Here is a 26,149-nt window from a genome sequence, read left to right as displayed (position 1 = left end):
CTAAAGTGCCTTATTCACGATCCATCTTGCTGTACGTCCCGCCAAGGCCATGCACGATGCACGATGCACGATGCAAAAGGATCATGAATAGGCTTGACGTACGTCGATAATTATTAATTGTTTGCTGGATTTGCACGACCGATTTTGCATCCAGCGAGTGCCCCCACCACCGCGAACGTCGTGCAGATAGACAGTGAATAACGCTGACGTACGTCAGAGCTGTCCTGCGTCGTGCGTGCTTGATCGTGTGTAGACTTGCTGTACAGCAAATTTAACATTTAGAGCTTGCTTCGAGAGGAGACTGCACGTCAAAATGGATCGTGAAACACTTTCAAGATTTATTGAAAGATATAAGTTCCACATGTTTGTGGAATGTCTCAAGTGCAGACTATATGAATAAACAAAAAATAATAAACGTATTACAATTTTTTAGGTCCATTTTAGGGGAAGCTGCAAGGATTGATAGCGTGCGTAAAAAATTATATTAATTATTTGAGTATACTCTGCACGTTTAAAAAAATCATCCAAAATCTCTTGCTATTTTTTGCCTCTCTTCTGCTGCTGCAGTTGACAACATCAGAAGGACTCCCATTTTTGGCGTTTTGATAAAACAGCTGGCATTTAAAATAAATTAAAACCCTCTCATTTAATTCGTTCGATTTATAGTGTTCGCGCTTGCGGCCTTGAGCTGACGTACAGGCGTGATGGATCGTGAATAAAGCGCTAAATGCATCGTGCATCGTGCATGGCCTTGGCGGGACGTACAGCAAGATGGATCGTGAATAAGGCGCTTTATAGGCTTAAGTTATCTATGACATGACCACTAGTGTTGCTTTGGGGTTGGCCGGTTAAAGCTTTTCTCAGATGTCGCCAGCGTAGCTTGTTCCCTTATCACAGAGAGCCGCCATTTTGTGTGTTTTGCGTTCGTGATATTTCGGAATTTTGTGACTTTGATACGGTTCTTATTACTTTCTAAGTAGTGCTAAACAGTTTTACAACATGTATTCCTACTGGATAGTTAAAGAATTAAAGGAGGAGTTGAGAAAACGTGGTGCATCTTTACGAGAAAAAAAAGTGGATTTTGTCGAAAGGTACAATGTTGATGTTTTATTTTAACTTAGAAAACTTCTCTCAAACTGTTTCCGGTAGCTATTATAATAATAATATTAAATTGTGTACCTTAGGAACTTTATTCCTTGTAGCATGTGCAAAAAGAATTGCTCATATTACACACATTACCTACCAACTAATATATTATTTTACTTTTTTCAGATTAGAGCTATATGACCAAAATTTTAATTTTGAAACAAAATGAAAAAATTGCTCTAGCAAAATATGCTAATATATATGATTTGCTAGTGGAGCCATGTGGCATTGTCATTAGCCAAGAGCGCCCATATCTTGCTGCATCTCCTGATGGTGTGTTGGGCGAAGAAACTATAATTGAAGTGAAATATCCATACGCTAGCAGAAAACATGAAATAAATATAACAACGGTGCCTTACTTAGAACAATGTAACGGGATATTGTCTCTAAAAAAAACCTGCCCATATTATTATCAAATCCAAGGGCAGTTATACTGCTCAGGCAAAACATACTGCAACTTGGTCATTTACACCTACAAGGACATCAAAATAATTTATGTTGAAAAAGACAATAATTTTATAAATAATATGATAAATAAATTAGATATCTTTTGTGAAAATATTTTCAAAGAAGCATTGTATGAAAAATATCTGTATTATAACTATACACACTTGTCGAAATAAAAAATCAGGAATATTTTTAATTATTTTATTGACAATTCCTTCTCTAAAATTATATAACATTACACATATGAAATTAATCGTTCTATGTGAACCCTCTGACTAGCAAATTTTTGATCTATCTTTAACTAAACACCTGGGATTTGTGACTTACCTTTTAAAAAAGAAGGGATATTTATACTAATTCCTTTAGAGGCAAACAGATCCTGTATATTAAAACCTCTGTCTGCCATAATACTATCTCCAGAATCACAAATCTGCAGCAGCTTACTTCGTTCTACTACCTGTCGATCACTTGCAGAACCAGCGTAGCCGTTTGAAACATATGATAATAAACCCCCTGGTGAAGCTCCTACCAAAAATTTCAAGGTACAGGGTGGCCCATAAGTCCTTTGAAAAGTAAAATTTGAATAAAACGAACAGGGCGCGCGTGAGCGGTGCAGGGGAAGCGGGGGGAGTAACTTCGGTTTCTGGGAATTTAGTCGCGAAGGAGCGTTTTACCGGAGCGGACCGTGCGTTTTGTGTGCGCGAGTTTTATAAAAACGACAATTCGGCAACCGTTGCGCGGCGTAAATTTCGAGAACACAAAGGTTTACACAACTTTGACGACACTCCAACTCTTCAAACGATTAAGAACTGGGTTGCTAAGTTCGAGGAGACCGGTTCGACGTTAGATAAACCGCGGTTGGGTCGCCCAAGGACGTCACGTACGGAACAAAACATAGACACAGTGACACAGTCTATTCGCGAAAATCCGACACAGTCAACTCGTAAGCGCGCCAGAGCTTTAAACGTATCCAGGACATCGTTACAACGGATTTTGAAGAAAGATTTACATATGCACCCTTACAAAATTCAGTTAGTTCAAGAATTAAAGGAAACTGACGGTATTCAAAGACAAAATTATGCGAATGAAATGTTGAATCGGTTTACTTCCTTCAATAACATAATGTTCTCTGACGAGGCTCATTTCCATCTTAACGGGCATGTTAGTAAACAAAATTGCCGCTATTGGAGCCCCATCAATCCAAAACTTAAGCATCAGAAGCCCTTACATAGTCCGAAAGTGACTGTTTGGGCCGCTATGTCAGCCCATGGTATCCTAGGGCCTTACTTCTTTGAGGATGGCAGAGGGCGCGCAGTTACTGTTACGTCGGAGCGATATGTGGCTATGATCGAAGAGTTTTTCATACCAGAATTGCAAAACTTTTCAGGCTTTAATGCCAGGACGTGGTTTCAACAGGATGGGGCCACTTCTCACACCTCTAACACTGCTATGCCCGTTATCCGTCAACTTTTTCCTGGCAAAGTTATCTCTAAGAGAGGAGACATTTCCTGGCCTCCACGTAGTCCAGATCTGACCCCGATGGATTTTTTTTTGTGGGGCTACCTTAAGGCTAAAGTATACGACACAAACCCGCGGTCAATTGAGGCCCTAAAAGAAAACATCCGCAGAGAAATGACAAGCATTTCAGCAGTGACGTGCCGCGCAGTCATCGACAATTTTAGACGTCGTTTGCAAGAGTGCCGTGATCGCAACAGATTACATTTAGGAGATGTTATTTTCAAAAAATAATTCCCGTTTTTTAAGCTTTTTATGTAAATAAAAATTTAATTCATAATGTAATTAGTTTTATTTTAATAAATTTTTTTTCATATCAAAGGACTTATGGGCCACCCTGTATTTTTATGTTTATAAGAACTAAATGACGCTTTTTGAGCATCAGGTTGACTAGGCTTCTGTATGCCTATTTTAGTCCCGTCTATAATCACCCTTGTGGAGGGATAATGTGTTCAACAATTAGGCATATAATAATTTACTAAGCTGCGGATAGGCCAAATGTCAATTAGGCTCTAGATATCACTGACAACATTTATTCATGTTACAACAATATTAGACACTTCAGTTTTACTTACACCGAAAATTTTACTTAATTCAAAATATGTTGTGTTTCTTCTAAGCTTAATTATTAGTAGCATTAAAAATTGATCTTCTATTGATATGCCGACCACTCTACTCCAGCGATACCTTATATCATTTGACATTGGCAAAAGTGTGATTAAAACTAGTGAAAACTTAGATGCTGTTTCCAACCCGGTGTAGTATTGCACTGTCTCATCGTCTGCAAGTAATAGCTCTGTAGAGAACAATTTTAATATATTGGATGTTTGAGTTCCAATAGTAATATGATGCCTTGTAATTGTTTCATCTATACTAGAGTTATTATTTTCTATTAGAATTTCTTGAGAGACATTTGAATCAAAATGCACATTGCTGTGTTCTTCAAGGGGTACTATATCTTCATAGTATTGGGAAGTGTTGGGCAGGCTAAAAAGCTGTTTTTTAAGGTTACGAGTTTGTAACCTTTGTTCTCTACTTTTTGTTTCTTCAGAAACTGGTTTCATATTCCATGAAAATATAGATGGTACAGCACCTTTCTTCAGATATTTATGTTAATGTTTGACACCTACAACACAAAGAAAAACATTTAAATATACTATCACAAGGAAACCTGACCATAGTTTCAAAATATTTGTTATTACAATGGATGCAGCGATTTAGATAGAACTTTCAATAGTAACAGCTGATAATGAACAACAGCTCATGAGGAATGTGTTTCCTCCAGTCTGATTTTGTGTTTGTTAAAAGGTTCCTTACAACATAAATCTACTTGCAAAATATGTTAGCAACTAATAGTGTGCCTAACTAATTATTATTGGATTTTTTTTTTAATAAGAGAACAAAGATGTGTGCTACACCTAGTCATGATTATAAATATTTGACAGAAAGAAGCATACCTGTGTATTTACTAATGTTTTCATAGCCAGATTCCACAAAGTGTTTACGACATAACCTCGAACTTTTTGTGGGAGTACTTTTTTCGCGTCAAATGGCCTTTAACCACAGTCTTCCAATTTTCTTGTCCTTCGGAATTGATGTACTCCAATTTCTAAGCATATTGGCACAAAACAACGCGTCATTGTGTTTAAAATAATTTTTAATCAAAAATTCCAATACAAATATTGAATGTTATGGGAACAATGCACAACAGCGCCACTTTGACAGTTGCCAACCCCAGGTATTCTCCGCAATCCCCTAATCCACAAATTCCGATTTTGTTGTTTTCTTTGTGTTCGCGACGGACATAGATAGTTTTAAAAATAGATAGAAAACATAGTAAATATATAATAGAAATGTCCGTAATAAATAGTTATGTTAAAAATAAGTTAACATAAAATAGAGAATAAATAGTTAAATAGAGATATGTTCGCCAAGAACAGCGAAAATAAATAGGCATAAAGAATATCCAAATAAACGGATATGTTGTGAAATAATAAATGTAAATAGAAATAAGTAATTTGTAAATATTGTATTTTGTTTGAAAATAAAGATTGGTCCTCGTGGTCTTTAATTTGGCGTGGGAACGCAGGAGCGAGTCACAATACGGGCGAGTACTAATGGAGCGACCAGGCAAACAATAGGCGAGCAAGCAAGCAAGAAGGGTCGTCGTACCCCCTTTCGGGGGCACGGAACGGGCCTCGGGGCAAACCCCACTACCCGGGCTGAAACTCCCTACCATATAAGGCAGGGGTGAAGTAGATGCAGGGAGGACTTGGGGAAAAGGTACGCTGTTCGCAGCGTGCACGGCCGCACTACATCGACAAAACATATATACTTATACATAATACGATGGGCTTGAATGGCTCCAGGGATGACGCCCGGCAGCAGGATCCTCCGGCGTCGTGTTGTCCTCCAATTTTTTTTTTTTTTTTTTTTTTTTTTTTTTTCCCTTACTAACTAACTACAAGCTAACTACAAACTAAACTACACTACTATTTACACGGGGACAACAGTCAGCGGCTACGAGGGTCCCGCCACCGGCCCCATGCCGCGGCCCCGCCTCTACAAATCAGAGGGGGAGCCGCGGCACTAGTTTGGCGCTCACCCGCTCCGGGCTCCCCAGAAGGGGAAGTCCGTCACGGGGAGGGGCCGACTTAAAAGTGTGGTCCACCCTCGGGGGTGGAAAATGGGTCCCCATAGGGGGGCACCCCAACAATGTGGGGGGAAGTGACGAGTGTGGACAGCTCAGTCCCATGGGGGCACTCATTATGAGCACTCCCATATCACTCCGATTAAGCCGACTATCTTACCATAGCCGGGGGTTCCAGTAGCTCCCAGCGCCAGACCATCAGGTGGTCTAGCGTGCAAGGGAGCTAAATTGTGGAGATGCTCGTGGGGTCCACCGTCAGCCCGCTCGTAAATATTACGAGCTAGCCTCCGGATGAACTCCTCGAGCGACTCCACATCCAGATCCCGGGCGATTACGGCATTACTGACGTAACGCCCTGCTCCGACTATCGTGCGAAGAGCCAGATTCTGCTGGGCCTGTAACTTCACCCGCGTGACTTGCGGGATGAGGTGATACCAGGCCGCAGCTGCGTACGTGATACGGGAACGGACATACGTCTTATAAATGCCGAGCTTAGTCCTGACCGGCAACCTGGAGGCCAACACCGGCCGGAGGAGGAATCTCGCGTAGCGAGCGGCCGCCAACGCCTTATCGGCGTGGGCGGTCATCCTCAAACTCCGGTCGATATCGACCCCCAAGTACCGGACGCTGGATCTAAACTCGACATTAGCGCCACGGAGACTGAGCTGTCCCGGGACGACTCTTGTGCGGACCGGACCGAAGAGAATAGCCGCGGTCTTCCCCACGTTGACCGCGACCCTCCATCGGTCCAGCCACTGGGGCAGTAAGTCCAATAACCTCTGCATCCTCGAAATGGCCGCAGAGGGGAAGTTGGATGACGCGAAGTAGGCGCTGTCGTCGGCAAACAGCGCCAACTTCACGTCGGCTTCCCACGCTTCGAGGTTGCCCTCGAGCGTGGGAATGTCGTTGGTGTAGAGAGCGTAGAGGAATGGTGCCAGGACGCTCCCCTGCGGAACTCCGGCCGTGACTGGGCGCACCGACGACTTGGCGCCCTCGACCGCGACAAGGAAGGATCTTCCCTCCAGGTACGACCCCAGCAGTCGCACGTAGGCGTGCTGGAGGTCCGTGTTCTGCAACAGCTTGTGGATCAGTCCCGCATGCCAGACACGGTCGAAGGCCTTCTCGATGTCGAGAAAGACTGCGGCCGTGTACTGGCGCGCGTTGGTCCGATCCGCCAAGTGATGCATGACGCGGACCAATTGCAGCGTTGTCGAGTGACCGCTACGAAACCCGAATTGCTCGGGTCTGAGAAGGATGTACGGCGACATCCTTCTCAGCAGCAGCCGCTCGAACAACTTGCCCACGTGCGACAGCAGCGTGATCGGACGGTAACTGGAGGGATTTCTCCTGTCCTTGCCGGGTTTGGGCAAGGCGATAACCTTGCCCAATTTCCAAATTCCCGGGAAGTGTCCTGTGGACAGAATGGAGTTGAACAGCCGTGTCATATATGACACGACCGTTTCAGGGAAGTGGAAAAAAGCGAGGGAGGGAATACCGTCCTCGCCCGGCGCCTTGCGCCTCTTCATCCGCTTGATGATGAGGCGCAATTCGCTGGGAGTGATGAAATCACCATCTCCCAACGGTGGCACCGGGGAGGAGAGTAGGCTTGCTACGCTCTCTTCCACCGATTGGTGGAATGCGGCCTCTGAGGGTGCAGAGTCATTAGGAGCGAACTGCCGCTCCAGCATTTCGGCCAGGATATCGGCGCGGGCCTGAGCCGAGAAGCATCGGTTGCCCCTCTCGTCCACGAGTGGACAAGTCGGGGCAGGCCGATTTGAGAGCTGGCGACAAAGCCGGTGAAGGGATACTGAGGAGGGGTCCTCGCGGGCCTCCTCGATCCTCTCCTGCCAGGCATAGCCCCGGAAGGTGCTAATCTTTGTCGCCAGCTCCGCTTCCAGTTCATTAAGCTCGCGCTTTATCCTGGGACAACGAGTTGTCGCCCAGAGCCTCCTCAAGCCCCTCTTCCGGCGAATAATCGCCTTCAGATGGGCCGGGAGTATACCTCTGGGCCCGCCGCTGGGCACAAGAGTCGTCGCCTGGTCGATCGCTCCCCTGATGGAGTCAACAAGGCGGGTTGCCGCATCGTCGACCCCATCAGGGGTGTTGGGGTCCTGAATCACGGGAAGGTCGACTAGTCTTCTCTTAAAGAGCTCCCAGTCGACCTTCGGTCGTAGGGGCGAGGTCGCAACCCGGGTGAGCCCCATTCCCAGTGTCACAAGGATAGGGAGATGTGGGGTACCCAGGTCGTACGGTGCCTCGATCGTTACGGGGCACCGTAGCCCCTTGTGCACACACACATCCAGCACATCGGGCTGAAAGCGCGCGGCGGTCGGGATGTGTGTGGGTTCGTCGGGGCCGACCACGGAGTAGTCGCCCCTATCGGCATCTTCTAACAGCCGCCTGCCCACTGCTGAGTTAAGTCGGGAGCCCCACGCGACGTGCTTCGCGTTGAGGTCCCCGACCAGCAGAGCTGGGCGGCTGTCGTGATTCAGGGCCCGTCTTATGTCCTCAGGGTGAAATTCAGGCCCCGGGGGTCTATACGCGGCATAAATCCGCATATCTCCCCCCGAGGTGTGTACCCTCACACCGACTGACCTTGTCGATGTGAAGGACAGCAAATCCAACTGATCATGCACCACGTCCCGCCTGACGAGGGCCGCAGTGCCCCTGAACGGCCGCCCGGCAGGGGTAAGCTCGTCACGTCGGTACATGAAGTAGTTTGGAATCCTGAACGCATCCTGAGGACGTAGCTTGGTCTCGCCCAGGAGTACAACCTCTGGGTTATACTCCCGGGCGAGAACAAGCAGGTCGTTCTTTCGGGACTTTATCCCGTCGGGGTTCCAATAAATGATGCGCAGCTCCTGGCTAGCCATTGAACTGCGCAATCATTCGGTAGAACCCCGACAGGAGCGCCCCGAAGGGACTGACTCCCGAGGCGATCTCACGGATTACTCCGGAGATCACCTCGGACAATTTCTCCCACATTGCGAGCAGCCATGCAGCAAAGCCGGCAGGCTGGGAGGCCTGTCGACCGCTGCGGCGCTCGCGCTGAGGGCGGGGGGGGAGGGGGGGCTGGCTATTTAATTTGTTATTAGTATTGCCTTCGCCCGGAAGGGCTGAAGGCAATGGTTGACTTGATGTCGGTTGGGCAGTAAGGGAGGCCTCGGAGACCTCCATAGTTTCAGTGTTGGTTGGTTGGGGTTCTGGCACTATAGGCTCAGATATACCCCTTAATCTTTCTCTTTCCTCCCTTTTTTTTAGCTTCCTTTTTGTCTTCTTCCTTTTATTCTTCTCCCTTTTGGTGGACGTAGGGCCGCTAGTCGGGCGTGGTTGAGGTAATGAAATACCAGCAGTGGTACGACCACGGGGAGCAGGAGTAGGTTTGGATTTATTTGACTGCCGTGGCGGGTTGGCCTGGGCCATCAGCGTAGACGCCGATGGCAGTGCCTCCACCACCACAGCAGACGGAGCGGAGTGGGAAGGGGGAGGGGGCTGGGAAGTTTTCCCTTTCCCCTTCCCCTTCCCTTTTGCTACAGGTACTGAAGCCGGAAGAGCTGTACTCCCGGCTCGAGGCGCCTGTGGAGCAGGAGGAGGGACGGTTACTCCCATCATCCTGGCCCGTTTGCGGAAGACGGCACACCGTCTGTCGACGGCGGCGTGGTCCTTCCCGCAGTTGGCACAGGAGAACGGGCCGTCCCTCGGCCTCGGGCAGTCCGCTACGATGTGCTCCCCGGCACACCTTACGCAACGGACCGCACGATGACAGTTGTAGGAGGCGTGTCCGAAGGCCTGGCAGCGATGACACTGCGCAGGCCCTCGGATTGGACGCCATCCTTCGACCGTCACCCCCGGCAGGTACAGCAGTTCGTTGACTGCGTACAAGCGGGCGAGGTCGTCCTTCGAGAGGTGGTCCAGGGCTACGTGAAACACGCAGCCCGGACGCCCTCTCTGGGACCTAATGCACCTGGCATATCGAGCCGGGAATCCCAGCTCCTTCAAGGCATTGATGATTTCTGCCTCGTCTGTGTCGGCAGGGAGGCCCCGGACTGCCACCTTCGAAGGTTTCTCCTCCGCCAGGGCGTAACAGTACCATTTAATGGTACCGTCCCTGGCAGAGGCCTCCGAAAGGTAGGCCTGGACCGCCCTATACTCCTCGACCGACGTTGGCAGAAATCTAAAACCGGTGCCGAAGGGTCGCGCCGAGGGGGCGCGGCCCAGGCGCTCCCTAATGGCCGCCATGTGGCGGGACCAATTTGGGAGGACCTCCACCATAATTGGCGGGTGCCGGCGCAGTTCCTCCTGGGCGCGACCCTTCGGCCTCGGGGGAGGGGCTCGTGTGGATTGGGAAGTCCTCTGGGCGGTAGGAATACCTGGCCTAGCTGCCATGGCAGCATAGGAGGTAGAGGGAGTGGGGTTGGGCTTAAGGACCTGTTGAGGTCTGGTAGACTCGAGGTCCATGTACCTGGTGGAGTCCAGGTTGCCCGCCGTGCCGCTTAGGGCGGGGGCACCTCGGGTTGAGTCTACCGGGATTGGGGATAACGTTGGGGAAGGAGATCGAGGAGGGGATCTTACTTGCCTTAGGGCTGTCCCTGTCCTGGCGGGAGCCCTAGGCTTCGGAATTGGTTGGGCTGGGATTGGACTCCCAGAGGGGGACGAAGACCTAGATGAGGAAGGAGTGACCGATTCGGTTGAGGAATGTGCAGAGGATGTGGTCGCACTCTCCTCTCCCTCCGATCTAGACGAGGGGCCTAATCTTGGACGCTTGTCCTTTTCGCTCGATGAGCCTCGGTCGGACTCGGACCTGGCCTTCTTCCGCGGCCGAGAGGGCCCAGAGGGATCGGTCAACGGGGGAAGGATATCTTCCTCCGGTTCGATCCTCGGAGTCCTCTGGGCCGCGACCGGAGGCCCGGGCGGACTGTCCGTCCCGAGTCCCATCGAGACTGTACGGGTTGCCGGTGAAGGTCGGAATCTGAGGTTCGTCATCACTTGACGTCCCTTGCAGGACGGGCCGGGTGTGCTGATTATGGGGGGTGATGTCCCCCCCGACATGTTCTAGCCGATATTTTTACGGGTCACCACGATTGTCGGTACATCCGTGATAGTGACTGTACACCGTAAGCTAATTACCGACCAATGTATTGTTAGCTTTACTAAGAAAAGAAATTAAGCTACTTAATTGACTAAATAATAATGCTATAAGGAAAATGGGAAAATTTGTAAAATTGTAAAATATAATGAAATAAGACAAAGAAAAAGAAATAAAACTAAGATTAAACAGACTTACACTCACTCTACGATCCACCCTGCAGGCGCCCGCCGCGGCCGGCCACTCGTAGTGTGCATAGAAAATTAACAAAAAGAAAAACAAATCTACTAAAGTACATGGACTTACCACTGACGGCTCGGTCCAATCTGTGTGTATCTAAATTGTAACCTATTTATTCTAAAAAGTAATAAACTAATAATATAGTGTAAATAAAATAAAAATGAGAATCAAATTAAGATTAACTTAAAAGAAAGAAAAGGAACTATTAACAGTTTTGTACATGTATGCGTCGAGAGCGCAATCGCCCCGACACGATACCAATGCACCTGCAAGATTCCACCCCAGCTTGTAAGTAAGGTGGGGATAGAATTCCGACAACTACATAAAATTAATTTAAATCTATAATCTACAAACAACTACTATCAGCCAGCAACGACGGGAGACCTACGATGTGTTCGTACTAGTTATCAAAGAGAAAAACTAAGGAATGATTATATGCTATAAAAGTGAATTATACTATTAATGGCCACTTACAAAGGTCGGTCAGTTCGCCAGTATGGAAACATAAAAATTGAATTTGTATTTACAAAATTAAAATATTACAAATATGGAGGGTATATTTAAATTAACTTAGTTTTAAAGAATGAATCTGCCACAGTGGCGCTAGTTGTGGTTAAAATGCAATTATAATAATTAATATCAAAATATCAAAATCAAAATTAATAATTAAATAATACTAATAGAAAAGAAATAAAAAATTATAAATTAAACAATAAGGAATAAGGAAAACTACTATGAACTACTATATCTGAAAACCAAACTATATACGGGGTTCCCGACGTTGCCGTGGTCCACCACCGTAAATCGGCTTACGCGGGTTTAGTAACAGCCCCTCCTAACCCCGAAGGGTAGGGGAGGACTGGGAACGGACACAGATGGCCAGACTCGAAGGCGCTAACGTAACTCGGTTTTTATTCTTAGAATAAAATGAGTACGCAGCTTTTCCAGGCTGATCGACAACTACCCGCAATTAACCAATGTTAAAAAAGAAAGTGTCGAACAACTCACCTGTTCCCGGGTCCTGCGTTACGTTGCTCGGAACGTCTCCGCGCCGAAACAACACCGCTAGATCACAACACTCACGCTTTGGGCACACACAATCGCACAGCACAAACAATAGGGGCCTCGTAGCACTGGTGTCCCGGGCCAATAGGCGAGCGAGGCGGCCGAGAGAACAATAGACGCCCACCGTGCTCGGACTCATAATAGCGCTGGCCGAGTGCGCGTGGGCGACCATAAATAAGGGGCCTACCTCGCTGCAAATTCAGTTCGAGATAGGCTTGTTCTTGCTCGGACACTGAACGGAGCGATCCGTACTAGGACAATTTGTCAGATGTCCTAATTCAGTCTTTTAGTACATTTAGTACAGTTTAGTACACTGAACGAATAAGAATCATATTTTTATTTTCGTCATACTTCGCAGGCTTAGAACTGTCATTCTATTCAATATTTTAGTACATTTAGTACAGTTTAGTACACTGAACGAATAGTGAATTATATTTTGATTTTCCTTCATAGTTCATACTTTGCAGGTTTAGGACTGTCATTCTAATCTATACCCGTTTATTTTTTTCATTAAGTTATGTAGACATTAAAATATCTGTGATATTTTTTTCTTAATGCATTATATAAGATATCGAAATTTTATAGATATTTGTCGGGTTATTTTAGAATCAGAATGGCGTATTTAAAAATCAAAATAATTACAATCATTTAATTTTCAGATAGATCATGCTTTTTTTATTTTTATTTTTTATATTTATATTAAGTTTTGTAATATGATAGTTTTTAAGACATATTTTTTTTAAATCTAATAATCGTTTCTGTTCTATAAATAGTTGTTTTTTTTTAATGTTTGTTTGTACTAAAATATTACGTAGTGTACTAGATTAATGTTTAACATTTTAGTTCATTTCATTCCGGTGTCAAATTTACTGATGAAAATATACTCTAAACTAATGTAAATAAAGTTAATTATGATTTAATTTTACTAGCTTGGAAATCGAGTCCTATAAACATATTTGAAAAAAAATTGTTAAAAAATAAAGACAATTTCGCAAAATGTTTATACAAAATTAAAAATTAAAATAATCAGTAAATATATAAACATAAAGTTCAAAATTGCTTGATGAATCAGAATTATCAGAGATCAAATTTGGCAAATGAATATTATCATGCGTCTCACTCTTTCATGCACCGATACCATACCATATCGTTGCCGCTCATTCGGTCAAAATCAGTCGCGCTCGCGTTCCGTGTTTCACGTACGACAGAGTACTAAATGAACGATGTCTTAAAAAGGAAAAGGAATAGTTCGTTCCGTTCAGTGTCGGGAATTAATTCCTTTTAGTACATAGTACATGTACTACACAAGCCTAGTTCGAGACAGCGAGCCGACGAGTCAAGACCTCTCCAGAAGAAGAGGAGAGAGCCGTCGAACAAGAAGAGACTCGCTCCTACGCCCTGCGCCGGTCAAGCCACGAGGACCGTGCGAACGCCATACTGAAGCCTTCGTTATTTTCCTCGAACCAATCCCAGCACCCGTTCCGCGACAGCCACTGCGGCAATACTCGAGCCACCACGTTTCAACGAGTAAGAAGTCTAAAAATCACACGTGGTGGCCGAAACCTGAGCGGTGGCCGTCCGGAATACTTTGGCTACCTATCGAATTCACAACTTTCTATTTTGTTGCACTACGTTAATAAGCCTTTTAGCACAAAGTCCAAAAAAGTTTTGTGAAGTTTTAATAATTTAAATGTTGTGTTTCTTCTTATTTAGACGTCTTAAACTGGTGGCTTATTAACCATTTTGCATCAGTGAAAAAGAGCAAGTGTTACGAAATGAAACAAAGACGATGGATGAAGCTTCTCAGCCTTAAAAGTCTAGGCTCAATAAATTATTATCATTTCACTGAAACATTTTTTCATTTAATCTAATCATTGAACAATTTTACTTAGTCAGCTACTGGGTTGCTAAAGTTTTTAAATAATTATAATCTGGGTTAATTCCTGAATTGTATTGAATTATTACCATCTATGCCAATACTCATTTCGTTATGTAGTAAAAAAGTAAAAATAAGTATGAAAAATAGAAATTTCAAGAAACTGACATAGACGAGGCGCGACTGGTAGTAGGGTGTCTTGTGAGTCTGCACGGGCAGGTATCACTGCCCTGCCTGTTTTTGCCGTAATGCGTTTCTGTTGGAAGTGTGGGGCAGCTGTTGTACTGTACAATACTGAAACTTAGAACTCATGTCTCATTGTGGCTGGCAGCCTTTACGGTATTGAAGTCTATAGACATCGATAACCACTTAACACCAGAAAGGCCGTGAGTTCGTCGACCCCTCTAAACAATAAAAAATATCGTATTAGGTATATACTGTAACATTTTGCGTTGTTACAATTGCGATTCGTGAACGTCTCAGGCTCAGCTGTTGTGCATCGCAAGCCATTGAGATATTTTGATAAATAGAAATATGAGAATATTAATTGAAGCAGCTCTCTTGAGCTTCTTACCCGAGCCTGATATTTGGTTTGTGGTATTATTGCAAATGAGTGTGATCTGTGGCGGTAATGGCGGCTCTAGTCATCGTCAGTGATATCTTTGGATGTGTCTGAATTTAAAAAATAGTTCTCTCATAGGTGATAAGTCATACAAAGTGTTGTAAGATTTAGAAATGTTATATATTCATTCTACGAAACTCCATAAAACATTTAATATTTAAAAAAACGGGTAAGTACGCATTTCATTCAAGCAAATTGTACAGCGTTTTGTCGCAGTCTCAAACCCTACAACCAGGGCGCGTCCATGAGTAATATGCCGATTTCCTTTTTGTTTTTGGTTAAAATTTCATCCATTCTTTGCACTTATCTTTTGCGTTCCTTTAATAAACGAACATAATCTTGTGAGTCATTCTAAAACTGTCATTGTAAGCAAATAATTCGCACGTAGTACCAAACGAAAGACCCAAAAATATTTTTAACTAGTTTGTTGTTGGCAGCCAGGCCTAGATTCGATATGTCGAGTGACGAAGATAAACCGCCTGCACCACCGGTGCGTCTGACAAGTAATCGTGCCACTGATAGAGTAGACTCTGTAGCTTCAGTCGACATGAGACCTCTTCCGAAAGGTAACACTGAACCCTTTTTCAACTAATAATCCAAATTTAAAACCAAACTAATCATTTTTTTTTAAGTTACGATAAATGATAATCTAATAATATTGTCGACGACCGTCTGGTGTAGTGGTAAGTGACATGGTCACTACACAAGGGGGTCGCGGGTTCGAATCCCGCCAAGGGAAGATATTTGTATGATAAATATAAATGTCTTTTCCAGGGTTATGGATGTATATTAAATATATGTATGTGTATAATAAAAATCTTACATTTATTTCCGTTATCTGGTACCTGTAACACTAGTTCTTTACGAACTTATCATGGGACCAGTTAACGTGGCGTGATTGTTAGTAAATATTTATTATTTATTATTGTAATGTATGTGCAGTGTAGTGCAGACATTAAAAGATATTCAAATCACCAATTGTTTTAATTTCAATATAATTGATTTCAATTACAGAGCCTGATGATGGTAGTGATAGGAAAAAGAAAACACTAAAAGCAAAAATAAAAGGATCAAAGAGTACAGCACACAATGATAATAAACCAAATATTAGTTATCCAACAAACTTTGAACACACAGTTCATGTTGGTTTTGATGCTGTTACGGGGGAATTCACTGTAAGTATATCAACTTATAAAAGTCATCACATAAAAATCATCCAATCATTTTTAAAAGTTATTTTACTGCAAATTCAAAGTATAATTTATATTTTAATGAATCCAGAAGTCAGTAGATTTTGTTATCATATGTTGAGTAACTTTTGTATTACAACTGGAAAACTAATGCACTTTAGCACAACTAATCATTGGCTCACAAACTTGTCAAAGTGAAAAAGCTGCAACAGACACTAAGTTATAAAATATTGCCTACACAATTTGCCTAATAGCTTCAATGCTTTGCTTTAAGAGTGGCTTACAGAGTAAAATCAAAAGTAGATAAGAGCCATGCAGATTTGCAATATTAAATTGTATCCATAATTTGCAAAAAAATCCTAAGCATGTTAAAATATAAAACTATATTGAGTAGACATGGTAATACTAATTTAGATAAATGAATTGCGATTATGAAATTAGTTTTTGAAAATGTTGATTGAACAACAGTGCCATAAAAATATGAATATATCTATGAACACTATGTAAATGAAGCTCCATAAGTTACCGCTTTTGTTTCAAGCTGCCTATAACAGTAAGTAATAGCTTATATATGTTTTGTATTAGTACTTCTTTATAACATTAACATGTATTGTCATTGGACTATTTCAATATACTTTGTTATTTCCAGTTAAGTAAAATGTTTTTCAATCAAATTATTTGCTAACACTGCTAATTTCTGCTTCATGCTTAATATACTTTGAAAATCCAAAATTTTACATACACTGTTCTTCCAAACTTTAATTGCTTGTTCACATTATATTTATAATATAGTACATTTTTTTTTTGTGATTTTTAGTGTTTGAAATCCATGAAAGGGTTTAGGCTGTAGGCATACACACATACATATTGAGAAGTGAAAGGCTATTTGGTTTAAGCAACATTTTGCTGAATATGCAATTTTTATCTTTGTAATTAAAGGTGCGTTTTATTTGGTATTACCATCAACACTTCGATGGTTTTTAATAAACTTCAATTAAGTTTACTGCATTGAAATAGCTGAGGTAGTTCTTTTGTAAAGATAGTTGTTTTAAACTTTTAATGGCTCTCCTGTAGAGTTGCAAAAATGTCACTTAAACCAAATAATCGGCTTTCACCTCTAGATATACTTGAAAAATGTAACCCTCCTTAAACAATCACCCACTTTGGACACCTTAACTTTGGTTTTTGTAGTTGTATATACATAATACTAAATTAAGTTAGTTACATATGATTACAAAAAATGCAATTGTTACAATCTAAAATGCCAACTACAATATACTATTACTACAGTATAATTATTACTAAGCAAAATTGTACCATTTATGTACTTTCAAAGCATGCATTAATTCTCATTTTAAATGTTGACCTTCTAAACTTTCAAGATGAACCTTTTAATCCTGAAAATAATTCATTTTTATCAAAATAGTTTCTTGAATTATCATATGGTTTATTAAAGGGTATGCCAGAGGCATGGGCGCGACTTCTGATGGCTGCAAACATTAGTAAACAAGAACAGAAGAACAATCCACAGGCCGTATTAGATGTACTGAAATGGTATGATGCATCTGCAACTCAACCTCCTCCTTCGAAGTATATGACTTCAGCTCAGATGCACACTACGCATTCAGGTAAATAACTTCATCAAATAATAAATTTATTTATTATTGGAGGGCATTCTTTAATATTTACTGCCAGATTTCATTTCGAGTTTTCTCTAATAGACTGTTTGTTCAAAGCATTCCAAATTTTAAATTGTATTACTCTTCTTATTCTTATTACTCATAAAAATTTCTAAGATAATTTTTGAAAACAAAAAAAATGTATATGTTGTTTACAGTTGTGGCTATATAATTAAGAATGTTTTGAAGTTCCAGATTTTGTGATTTCCTTGAAGTACCTAGTTATGTTATTAAATCGCCACGTGAATAGAGCAAACAGGATTAGGGATATAGAATAATATGTATATTTTGTTTTTGTAAATTCAATTTATTCTCTATAGTAACAAATCCCAATATTAATGAAGCTGGACAAACAGTCAAGAAAGGTTTATTGAATTTCTCTAAAGTTGTTTTTAGTATGCTTTTATTAAATCATATTAATATGAAATGCATCAAGAAAACTTTACAGCACTAAATAGAGTCAAAATCATACAAATATGTAGCGATCAAAGATCACAAAGCGTTGTCTAGTTAAATTTGAATAAAAAAATTAAATATTCAGCATTCTTAATTATCTGATCAGTCAGTAAGTAGTAATACTAAGTTTAGATCTAACAGATAAAGTTAATCTATTTATTTTTTAACCACCACATGTTATAACAAATGTACCGCTATTGTGGAAACATTTGTGATATATTGCGAAATACAAACTAATACATGCAATTAGTTTGCTTGATTGTTGAAAAATCAAATAAGCGTTCTTAGTTCTATGAGCACCACTGTATATGTATATACAGTTGAATAATTCAATCGCTTACAAGCATTGACTCGTAAGTGTGTAATTTAAAATGCAAAATCGTATGAACTGCAGGTTTTTTTATTATTTGATCGGTTTAGTGAAATAAGCATTAGATAAATTTTACATTCACTTAAATGGCCAAGAAAAAACGCCACATACTGTTAGCGTACCTTTTTTTTAATAATTATTATAGATAAAAATAACAAAACTTTATCATTTAAACCAATATATTATGAAATTAAATATTTTATAATTAAATATAATATTTTAAAATTAAAGTAAAATAAAAGACCTGAAACACTGCCTCAACGTTTATCAGTCCAGAGCCAACTTTATCTTACATTATAATAGTTTCTCTGGCCATTTATCAGAAGATACGGGAATGCGACCCCGGCCTTCTCGAGCTACTGCTACTACTTCCTCAACATCAGTCTGTAGTAGTAGTAAGTATTCTTATCTTATTTACCGGTCTAAGTATCCTCTTTATACTTATCTTGCGTAATGCGATAAGGGCGTTGACATAAACTCCTAATTGTTGTCAACCTGACTATTTCTGCTGTGAAGGAAGCACCATTCCTTAAGTCTTAAGGCATAGGTTATTACTCATATCTCTAGAGATGGGTTACATTATACAGATTTTCTGTTGTAACTTTACACCAGGCGAATTCATTTGATTAACAGTGCTAATAAAAAACAAATATTAAATGACTGTAAAATCCTGTTTCTCATTACTTTCACCAGAAGCCGTTTAATGGCTGTTTGGAATTATGTATGTGAACAAACTTAATTTGACGGAAATCCAAGCTTATTCGCTTAAAACATACTTAGTAATATATTTAACATTTATGTACCCTAGAAATAATTTGCTTTAGATTGATTTAGTAGCGATTATAGGCAGTTGGCATTAGGCACACTAAAATATGTGACAAAGTTTTTATGATGAATAATAATTTGTCAAACTACATATAAAGCAATTTGCGAAAAATGTATACAATCATAAAAGATTCAGTGAAAATGCTTACTGGATTTTCACTAAATTTTTGTAATATAAATTTATCTCATCTAGGATGAAAATATGGGAATTAAAATTGACTCTAAAATTATTTTAAGGTTCCTCAGTATCAAGAGTGTCATCGAGTAGTCCATCTTCATCTACACCTACCGACACAGAGCATCCAGAACCTCCCCCACCACCACCGTCACGACCAGACCGCACTAAAAGTATTGTAAGTATAATAATATACATGCATATTTATTTAAATCATGAACAATGATTTGTTCTTAGGAAAAATGTACATGGAAAGTTAGAAATGAATTGATACTGGATAGTCCATAGTTTATGGTTATTTTGGCCAATCCTACGAACATGAACCCACACAGTAACAGTGGCAATATGTGTTTTTTTACTACAGTTTTCAAAATTAAGTTACATAGTAGCATAATAAATTACTTGCGGTAAATTTTATTATATACATGAAAACAGTATGATTTTGATATATGTTAAAGTATCAATTATAATGCGAACGAAAAAAATCTAATTTATAGTACACAAAGCCAATAGAGGAAGAAGAAGTTCCACCACCGCGACCAGCTCCGGCGCCAGCGGCTGTGACTACTCCCTCGTCACCGCCGCCACATATATCGCACTCTGCCGTGACCACGCACTCTGTTAGTGTCTTGAAATATTTGCACTGTATACAAAAAGTGTCGGAAGTATTAGAAATATTTAGTATATTTTGAATACACACTATAATTCGTTTTTAAATAAGAATTCATTGATATGATTCATATAAATGTCATTCTTTGATCTGTAGTGTCAAATTACTTAAACCTCTTATTATTTATGATGAAGGTATGTCGTGCGGAAGGCGGCGTGGTGTCATTAGATCGAAATAAAAATCTACCGGCCGGCGTACCCGTGGCGCCACCACCCGCGCAGACCAACACCGAGACTGGGTATGTTAGAAATTTGTTGATTCTGGAATTAAGTGTTTCTTTTACAAACAAAACGTAACAGAACCATTTCAGAAAACAAGAGAACAGTGATAATATTAAAAAAATCACCATAAAACACTAATTTATAATGTATAGTATGTATATTTGTGTACATATATGTATTGATTTCATGTTTGAATTTATGGCCTATATATTTGTATGTGATTGTATGTTTAATTTGTTTTTTAATGCACCATTATTTTGCTGCTACTTTTGGTTGACTGGCAGAGATTACCTTAAGCTTTGAGTTCGCCAATAAATACATTAACAGTAATAAATAAATAAATAATTTTCTGATCATATTTGATAAATATTAAATGGATATGTTACAATACTACTAAAGAGTTATGCCAAAAAGCATGATCGGAATATAGAAGCATGATCGAAAGGCTTTCACTTCTGAACGGAACTTTTAAAGGCATATGTGAAAACGATATTGAGTTTCTCAACATTAAGAATAAAATATGGCTACACAACGTTTCGTGTCTTTAGATGAAGCATGATCGATAAAATTGGTGCAACTATTTCTTTGTCACACCGTATTTAAAAATACTATAAATTTTGTGGTTGACTATAAAACTACTTTACATCAAAATTTGAAACAAAATATATAACAGAACATCTAGTATACTGACTAGTATTGCGTGCAATGGAAATTTGTTGAATTTGTTTCAAAAATTCATGTGCGTATGCTTACTGGACGGTCGCTTTTTAGTGATTCGAGACCCCTGTTAATTATACCACGAGGTCCAGATTATATGACCGATCAGAATCGGTTTATTTACTGAAGAATTGGTATTTGGAGAGGAAATCACAATTTTGGCCTGCTAATAATAATAATTGTGAATCATTAAACTATAGTTTACTTTACCTAATTTATAATAACAGTATCATACACACATGATTTTATTTGTGCACACCTGTGGCACAGTACCTTTTGAATTACTTATTAATTATAAAGATTTGTAATACTCCATTTCAAAACGATGTTTCTTTACTGCTACAGGACAATGATCCTGAGGTATGTTATTTGATCAAATATGAGTTGAAAGTTTTTCATTACCATACAAAACTGAAAAAATTCACTGTAAAAGTCGTTAGAATGTGCGATGGTTGTGCTTTAATATTATTTAATAGAAATACATAAAGAATTTTGTTCCTTAGACGAGCGACAGGACAGCAGCAAAGAAAAAAGAAAATGACTGATGAAGAAATCTTAGAAAAATTAAGAACAATTGTTAGCGTCGGCGATCCTAACAGAAAATACACCAAAATGGAAAAAATTGGTCAAGGGTAAGGCGTAAATTTAATTATTATAATTGGGGCTATTTTTATGTTTGATATGTAAATAAAAACTCAAACGTATTTAACAAATGTAAATTTATATTTAGTTAATAAAATAGATTGCATATTTATTTGACTAATTTGAACATTATTGTACAGAGCATCAGGCACGGTTTATACAGCGATAGAAACATCTACGGGAATGGAAGTGGCCATAAAACAGATGAATCTGAGCCAACAACCAAAGAAGGAACTCATCATAAACGAGATCCTTGTGATGCGGGAGAATAAACACAATAATGTTGTCAATTATCTCGACAGCTACCTTGTCAATGAGGTAAGGGCCTTAATTCTTTCTGTTAATAATATATGTACCTTCTGTTAAACACGTCACCCCTCCAATCCCCTCTCAGTACTTCTGGACAGTATTGGTAGCAGTATCCAAACCACAGGGCATCATAGTCGTCGAAGATTTCGATGTGACACCTAGCCTATAGCATCAACCTACTAAGTTTCTCCTTGTATTTTCTCAGAGGTTCTTGATTCCGATCCGTTAGTCGAATCATTGGCGCAAAAGAAAAAATTCAAAGTGAATCTAAAATATGAACTAAATTAATTCAGGAAAAGAAAAAATACGGGCTTACTCATTTTTCCTTATCTTCTTTTAATATGTTAAAAAAGGTTGTTAATTCGAAATAAGAGAAGAACGTAAATTCTAATGATTATTGGACATATTACAACATTGGCTAATACATTGCAGGAGTTATGGGTTGTAATGGAGTATTTAGCAGGTGGTTCACTGACCGACGTGGTGACCGAGACGTGCATGGACGAAGGTCAGATAGCCGCCGTCTGTCGAGAAGTACTACAGGCGTTACACTTTCTTCACACCAACCACGTCATACACAGAGATATTAAGTCTGATAACATATTGTTGGGTCTCGATGGACAAGTCAAGCTCAGTAAGTAGCATTTTGATGTTGAAATTTTTACAAAACCTGAATAAATGCAAACTGTTTTTTTTTTTAAAGGAGCAACCGAGCTCGACGTCTTCCTGGTGTTAATGAATTATTGGAATCTATTGACATCACACGACGTGACTGTCGCCTTTGCATTATTTAGTCAATTTCAGTAATATTTCAACTATTTCATTATTGTCTAACCCTTGAAACTGGAACGCAAGACTTTACGGCGAAACGGGTAGCATGTCGGCATGTATCTGAGTAGGCTCATTACGCCCTGCCATCTGCAATAAATTTTACATAATATAGAAAATAAGTGATGATATTCTTAATTCAGATTGTCTTTTACAGCTGATTTTGGTTTCTGTGCTCAAATATCGCCCGAACAAAATAAACGAACGACAATGGTTGGTACGCCGTACTGGATGGCGCCTGAAGTCGTGACGAGAAAGCAATATGGACCTAAGGTAGCTTTATTTTGTATCTATTTAATTATAACTCATATTGATCATGGCGAAACTCGACAGAAAAGCTTTATTTTGTACGACTTTTCATCTAGCGCTAGCACTAGTCAAGCTGTAAGTCATTGGTCAACTAATATGTCATATTATATCAAATATCAATATGAATTCGGTATCAATTGAACTCTGTTGTTATTGGTACTTATTTATTTGATATATTGAGTGCCTGTTTTGTTATTTTTAAGTCTGAATTAGCCAAATTTCAATTGAAAGAATTTATTGATGAAGTTTTAATATAAATGTTAAAACTATTTATATTTAAGCAATAAAACTAAATCTCTAAGTAATCCAATGGCAACGGAATTATTATGTATTTAGTTTTATAATCATTAATAATTCATGCCATTTATGGCAAGATAAGTTTTTCTAGTATTCTTTTCAAATGAAATTCTATGAATCGATAAAAAATGTGAAATGAAAAAAAATACAAAACTATTCGAAAATAATTTATCAAAACTTAATTGAGATTTTCAGTAAGCTTTACAATTACATGAAAACATTCATAAGGGTAAATCAATAAATATACGAAATATATCAATAGAGATATTTTTTATTGCCTGCCTAAGCTCACAGCCCACCTGTTGTAAAGTTGTTACAGGAGCCTTTACTTCACAACGTGAATGACGTTTCCCACTTTGAGAGATGAGATTAAAGTCTCAATTGTTTTATATCCATGCTTTAAACCGGAACAAATGACTGCTTCGGACCAGGGTTGTGATAGCCTTTCTGGGCATATAATACGACTTAACACCAGTTAAATTATGCTCTTTTACTATAATAATATAGTTACTACATTTTTAAAACTGAACAATTAACAAGATATACAGTGCACGCAGGTACTATACTTGAAACCTTAGAACTTATATCTCAAGATGGGTGGTGCATTTACATTGTAGATGTCTATGGGCTCAAGTGACCACTTAACTTTTATTTAATTTTAATTGCTAATTTTAATTTTACTAACATAGTTCTAAATATTATTCTACTTACAACATATGGACTTAAGAGGGTCTGAATTAAATGAATTTTATTTTATTTATTTTTTTATTTTAACACCAGGTGGGCTGTGAGCTCGTCCACCCATCAAAGCGATAAAAAAAAAGTTAAGATTTTAATTTGATTTATTGAAATATGTTAACGTTTGCAGGTAGATGTATGGTCATTGGGCATAATGGCAATCGAAATGATTGAAGGTGAACCACCTTACTTGAATGAGAATCCACTGCGAGCATTGTATCTTATAGCCACAAATGGTAAACCCGATATTAAAGACAAAGATAAACTTAGTACAGTATTTCAAGACTTTTTGGATCAGTGCCTGGAGGTAGACGTCGAAAGGCGAGCTACTGCCTTAGATTTACTGAAGGTATTACGAAAATAATTTCTATAAATAAATTTCAAAATGCTTTTTACTAATAAAATATTTTGCTATCGTTATTAATTTGTTGAATAATAAAAATAACGAATATTTGCAGCATCCATTTTTGAAAATGGCTCGCCCGCTAGCTTCTTTAACACCTCTGATAATGGCAGCAAAAGAAGCAGCTAAAGGACATTAACACAGGCTGGCGGCACCTGCCCGCCTACCTCGCTCCTAGCGGACCCCAGGCCACCCGGAGCCACTGCGACGCCCCCGCTACAGTGAGCCCCAGCGACGGACGCTTCATTCTAGACTATGCTATATAGTGATCATATTTTTACAAGAAATTAAATAAAAAGAGTCCACTAACAATATATTGTGTAGTGTTTCCTAGTTTTAGGCTGGTCTAGCAGTCAACGTCCCCTTTTTTTAACATGTTTCGCTGCCTGTCTTGCTGTTGAAGTGTGATGTAGATTATAGACTAATAGAAATTTAAAAATGACATGTATTCTACTGCAAACAAAGACTGGCAGTTGTAAGTAATTTGTAAAATAATTATAAAGCGTAGAGTACGGTAGTTTTATTAATGATAATGAAGATTCAGCTTCACTGTGATGATAGTGGATAAAGTAAGACAGACATTAAGAAACATGTTAATTTTGTAAGGTTGAATCGGCACTTCTACATACGGATCTCAAGCTTGTATGTAGTAAATACTAAGTGATTTTTATTTTTTTACATGTGAGCACCATAATATTCAAATTCAACTAATGAAAATTAATCGAAAATTATCTTAAGCATGTTCTTTAGGAAAGTTTCTGGAACACGCGCCGAGTATAGTAATCGGCAAACTTCTTGAGCAAATGACCTTGACTGCGCAGAACCGAATTTTAGATCACTTTGGTGGTGAGGGTGAGGCGCGACGGCAGGGGAAATCGTATCGAGTGCGTTATTGGTAGATCAGTCGAACCTTGCGTCCCGCACCGCGCCCTCATTCCGCTTGCTCCCAAAAGTACGCTTGCGTACAGTGGAAAGTCTATCGTTATTAATCGTTATGTTATTTGTTATAATTGCTTGTGGACTTTGTTGCCATTGCTATTTGATGAGTGTTTGTTGATTTTTTATAAAACATACACTATGCCGTGACAAACTGGTGTAGTACTTAAAAGAAAGGGTAGAAAATTTGTGTACGATGTATATTGCTTCATTATAAAACAGGGGAAGAATGATATGGAAAAATTAAAACAGACTTCGGAAGCAACAAAAACATCAGTGAGTACTGTTAGGTGCATTATTAACGAAGCTAAAGGCTCTGGCTTGCTCGCCGTGTTTCGGACTCCGGGTAAGAAAAGATCAGGGAAGAAGAAAGTTACCGGAATGGATAGTTTCGTTCAATCTGTAATAAAAAGAGGTAATCATAATAACTACGTAACAAGCAGCGAAACTCCGTATCGTAGAAAGGCTTCGAAAAATTTAAAGAAGATATAAATTTTAATGGCTCGGAATGAAGCTTACGACGAATTATGAAAGAGCTAGGCTTCAGATGGAAAAAAAGAACAGAAAATAATCGGAAGCTGGTAAATGAAAAAAGTAACATTCGATTACTACGAATCGAATATCTTCAAAAAATAATTAATTATAGACAAAAAAGAAGACCGAATCGACCGAGTTGTAAACTACGCTGATGAGCCCTATGTCGACTCATCACGATGATAGCGACTCGGGTGATGAAA

The 26,149-nt window shown here is 39.9% G+C and overlaps 1 protein-coding gene and 2 long non-coding RNA genes across 7 annotated transcripts; 2 read left to right on the top strand and 1 right to left on the bottom strand.

Moving 5' to 3' along the window:
• The first annotated feature begins 129 nt into the window (after positions 1–129).
• Positions 130–1,789, top strand: LOC149501474 (uncharacterized). Its single transcript, XR_016324205.1, has 2 exons — positions 130–1,091; positions 1,273–1,789. It is a non-coding gene; the product is annotated as an uncharacterized LOC149501474 (long non-coding RNA).
• Positions 1,781–5,119, bottom strand: LOC149501473 (uncharacterized). Of its 2 annotated transcripts, XR_016324204.1 has the most exons (3): positions 4,566–4,851; positions 3,684–4,234; positions 1,781–2,118 (listed from the first exon to the last, which is right to left on the bottom strand). It is a non-coding gene; the product is annotated as an uncharacterized LOC149501473 (long non-coding RNA). The 2 variants fall into 2 exon arrangements; XR_016324203.1 differs by lacking the exon at positions 1,781–2,118 and having other exon boundaries at positions 2,679–4,234; positions 4,566–5,119.
• A 9,223-nt stretch (positions 5,120–14,342) lies between these two features.
• On the top strand, positions 14,343–24,788 carry Pak (serine/threonine-protein kinase PAK 3-like protein). Of its 4 annotated transcripts, none has more exons than XM_028172491.2 (14): positions 14,343–14,816; positions 15,085–15,213; positions 15,662–15,822; positions 17,294–17,465; positions 18,666–18,737; positions 19,405–19,520; positions 19,840–19,962; positions 20,147–20,250; positions 21,454–21,582; positions 21,733–21,910; positions 22,334–22,535; positions 22,887–23,002; positions 24,204–24,422; positions 24,532–24,788. In XM_028172491.2, exons 2-14 carry the CDS (start codon positions 15,102–15,104, stop codon positions 24,613–24,615), a joined length of 1,788 nt encoding a protein of 595 aa, XP_028028292.1. In that variant the 5' UTR covers positions 14,343–14,816; positions 15,085–15,101; the 3' UTR covers positions 24,616–24,788. The 4 variants fall into 4 exon arrangements, with proteins under 4 accessions (XP_028028292.1, XP_028028294.1, XP_089589139.1 ...); XM_089733013.1 differs by having other exon boundaries at positions 14,628–14,816; positions 15,089–15,213; XM_028172493.2 differs by lacking the exon at positions 18,666–18,737 and having other exon boundaries at positions 14,614–14,816.
• Positions 24,789–26,149: the final 1,361 nt, after the last annotated feature.

Source organism: Bombyx mandarina, chromosome 15 (genome assembly GCF_030267445.1).
Source record: "Bombyx mandarina strain Sakado chromosome 15, ASM3026744v2".
Lineage (NCBI taxonomy): Eukaryota > Metazoa > Arthropoda > Insecta > Lepidoptera > Bombycidae > Bombyx > Bombyx mandarina.
Note: the sequence above shows the minus strand (reverse complement) of the source record. Positions and strands in the feature narration are given on the sequence as shown.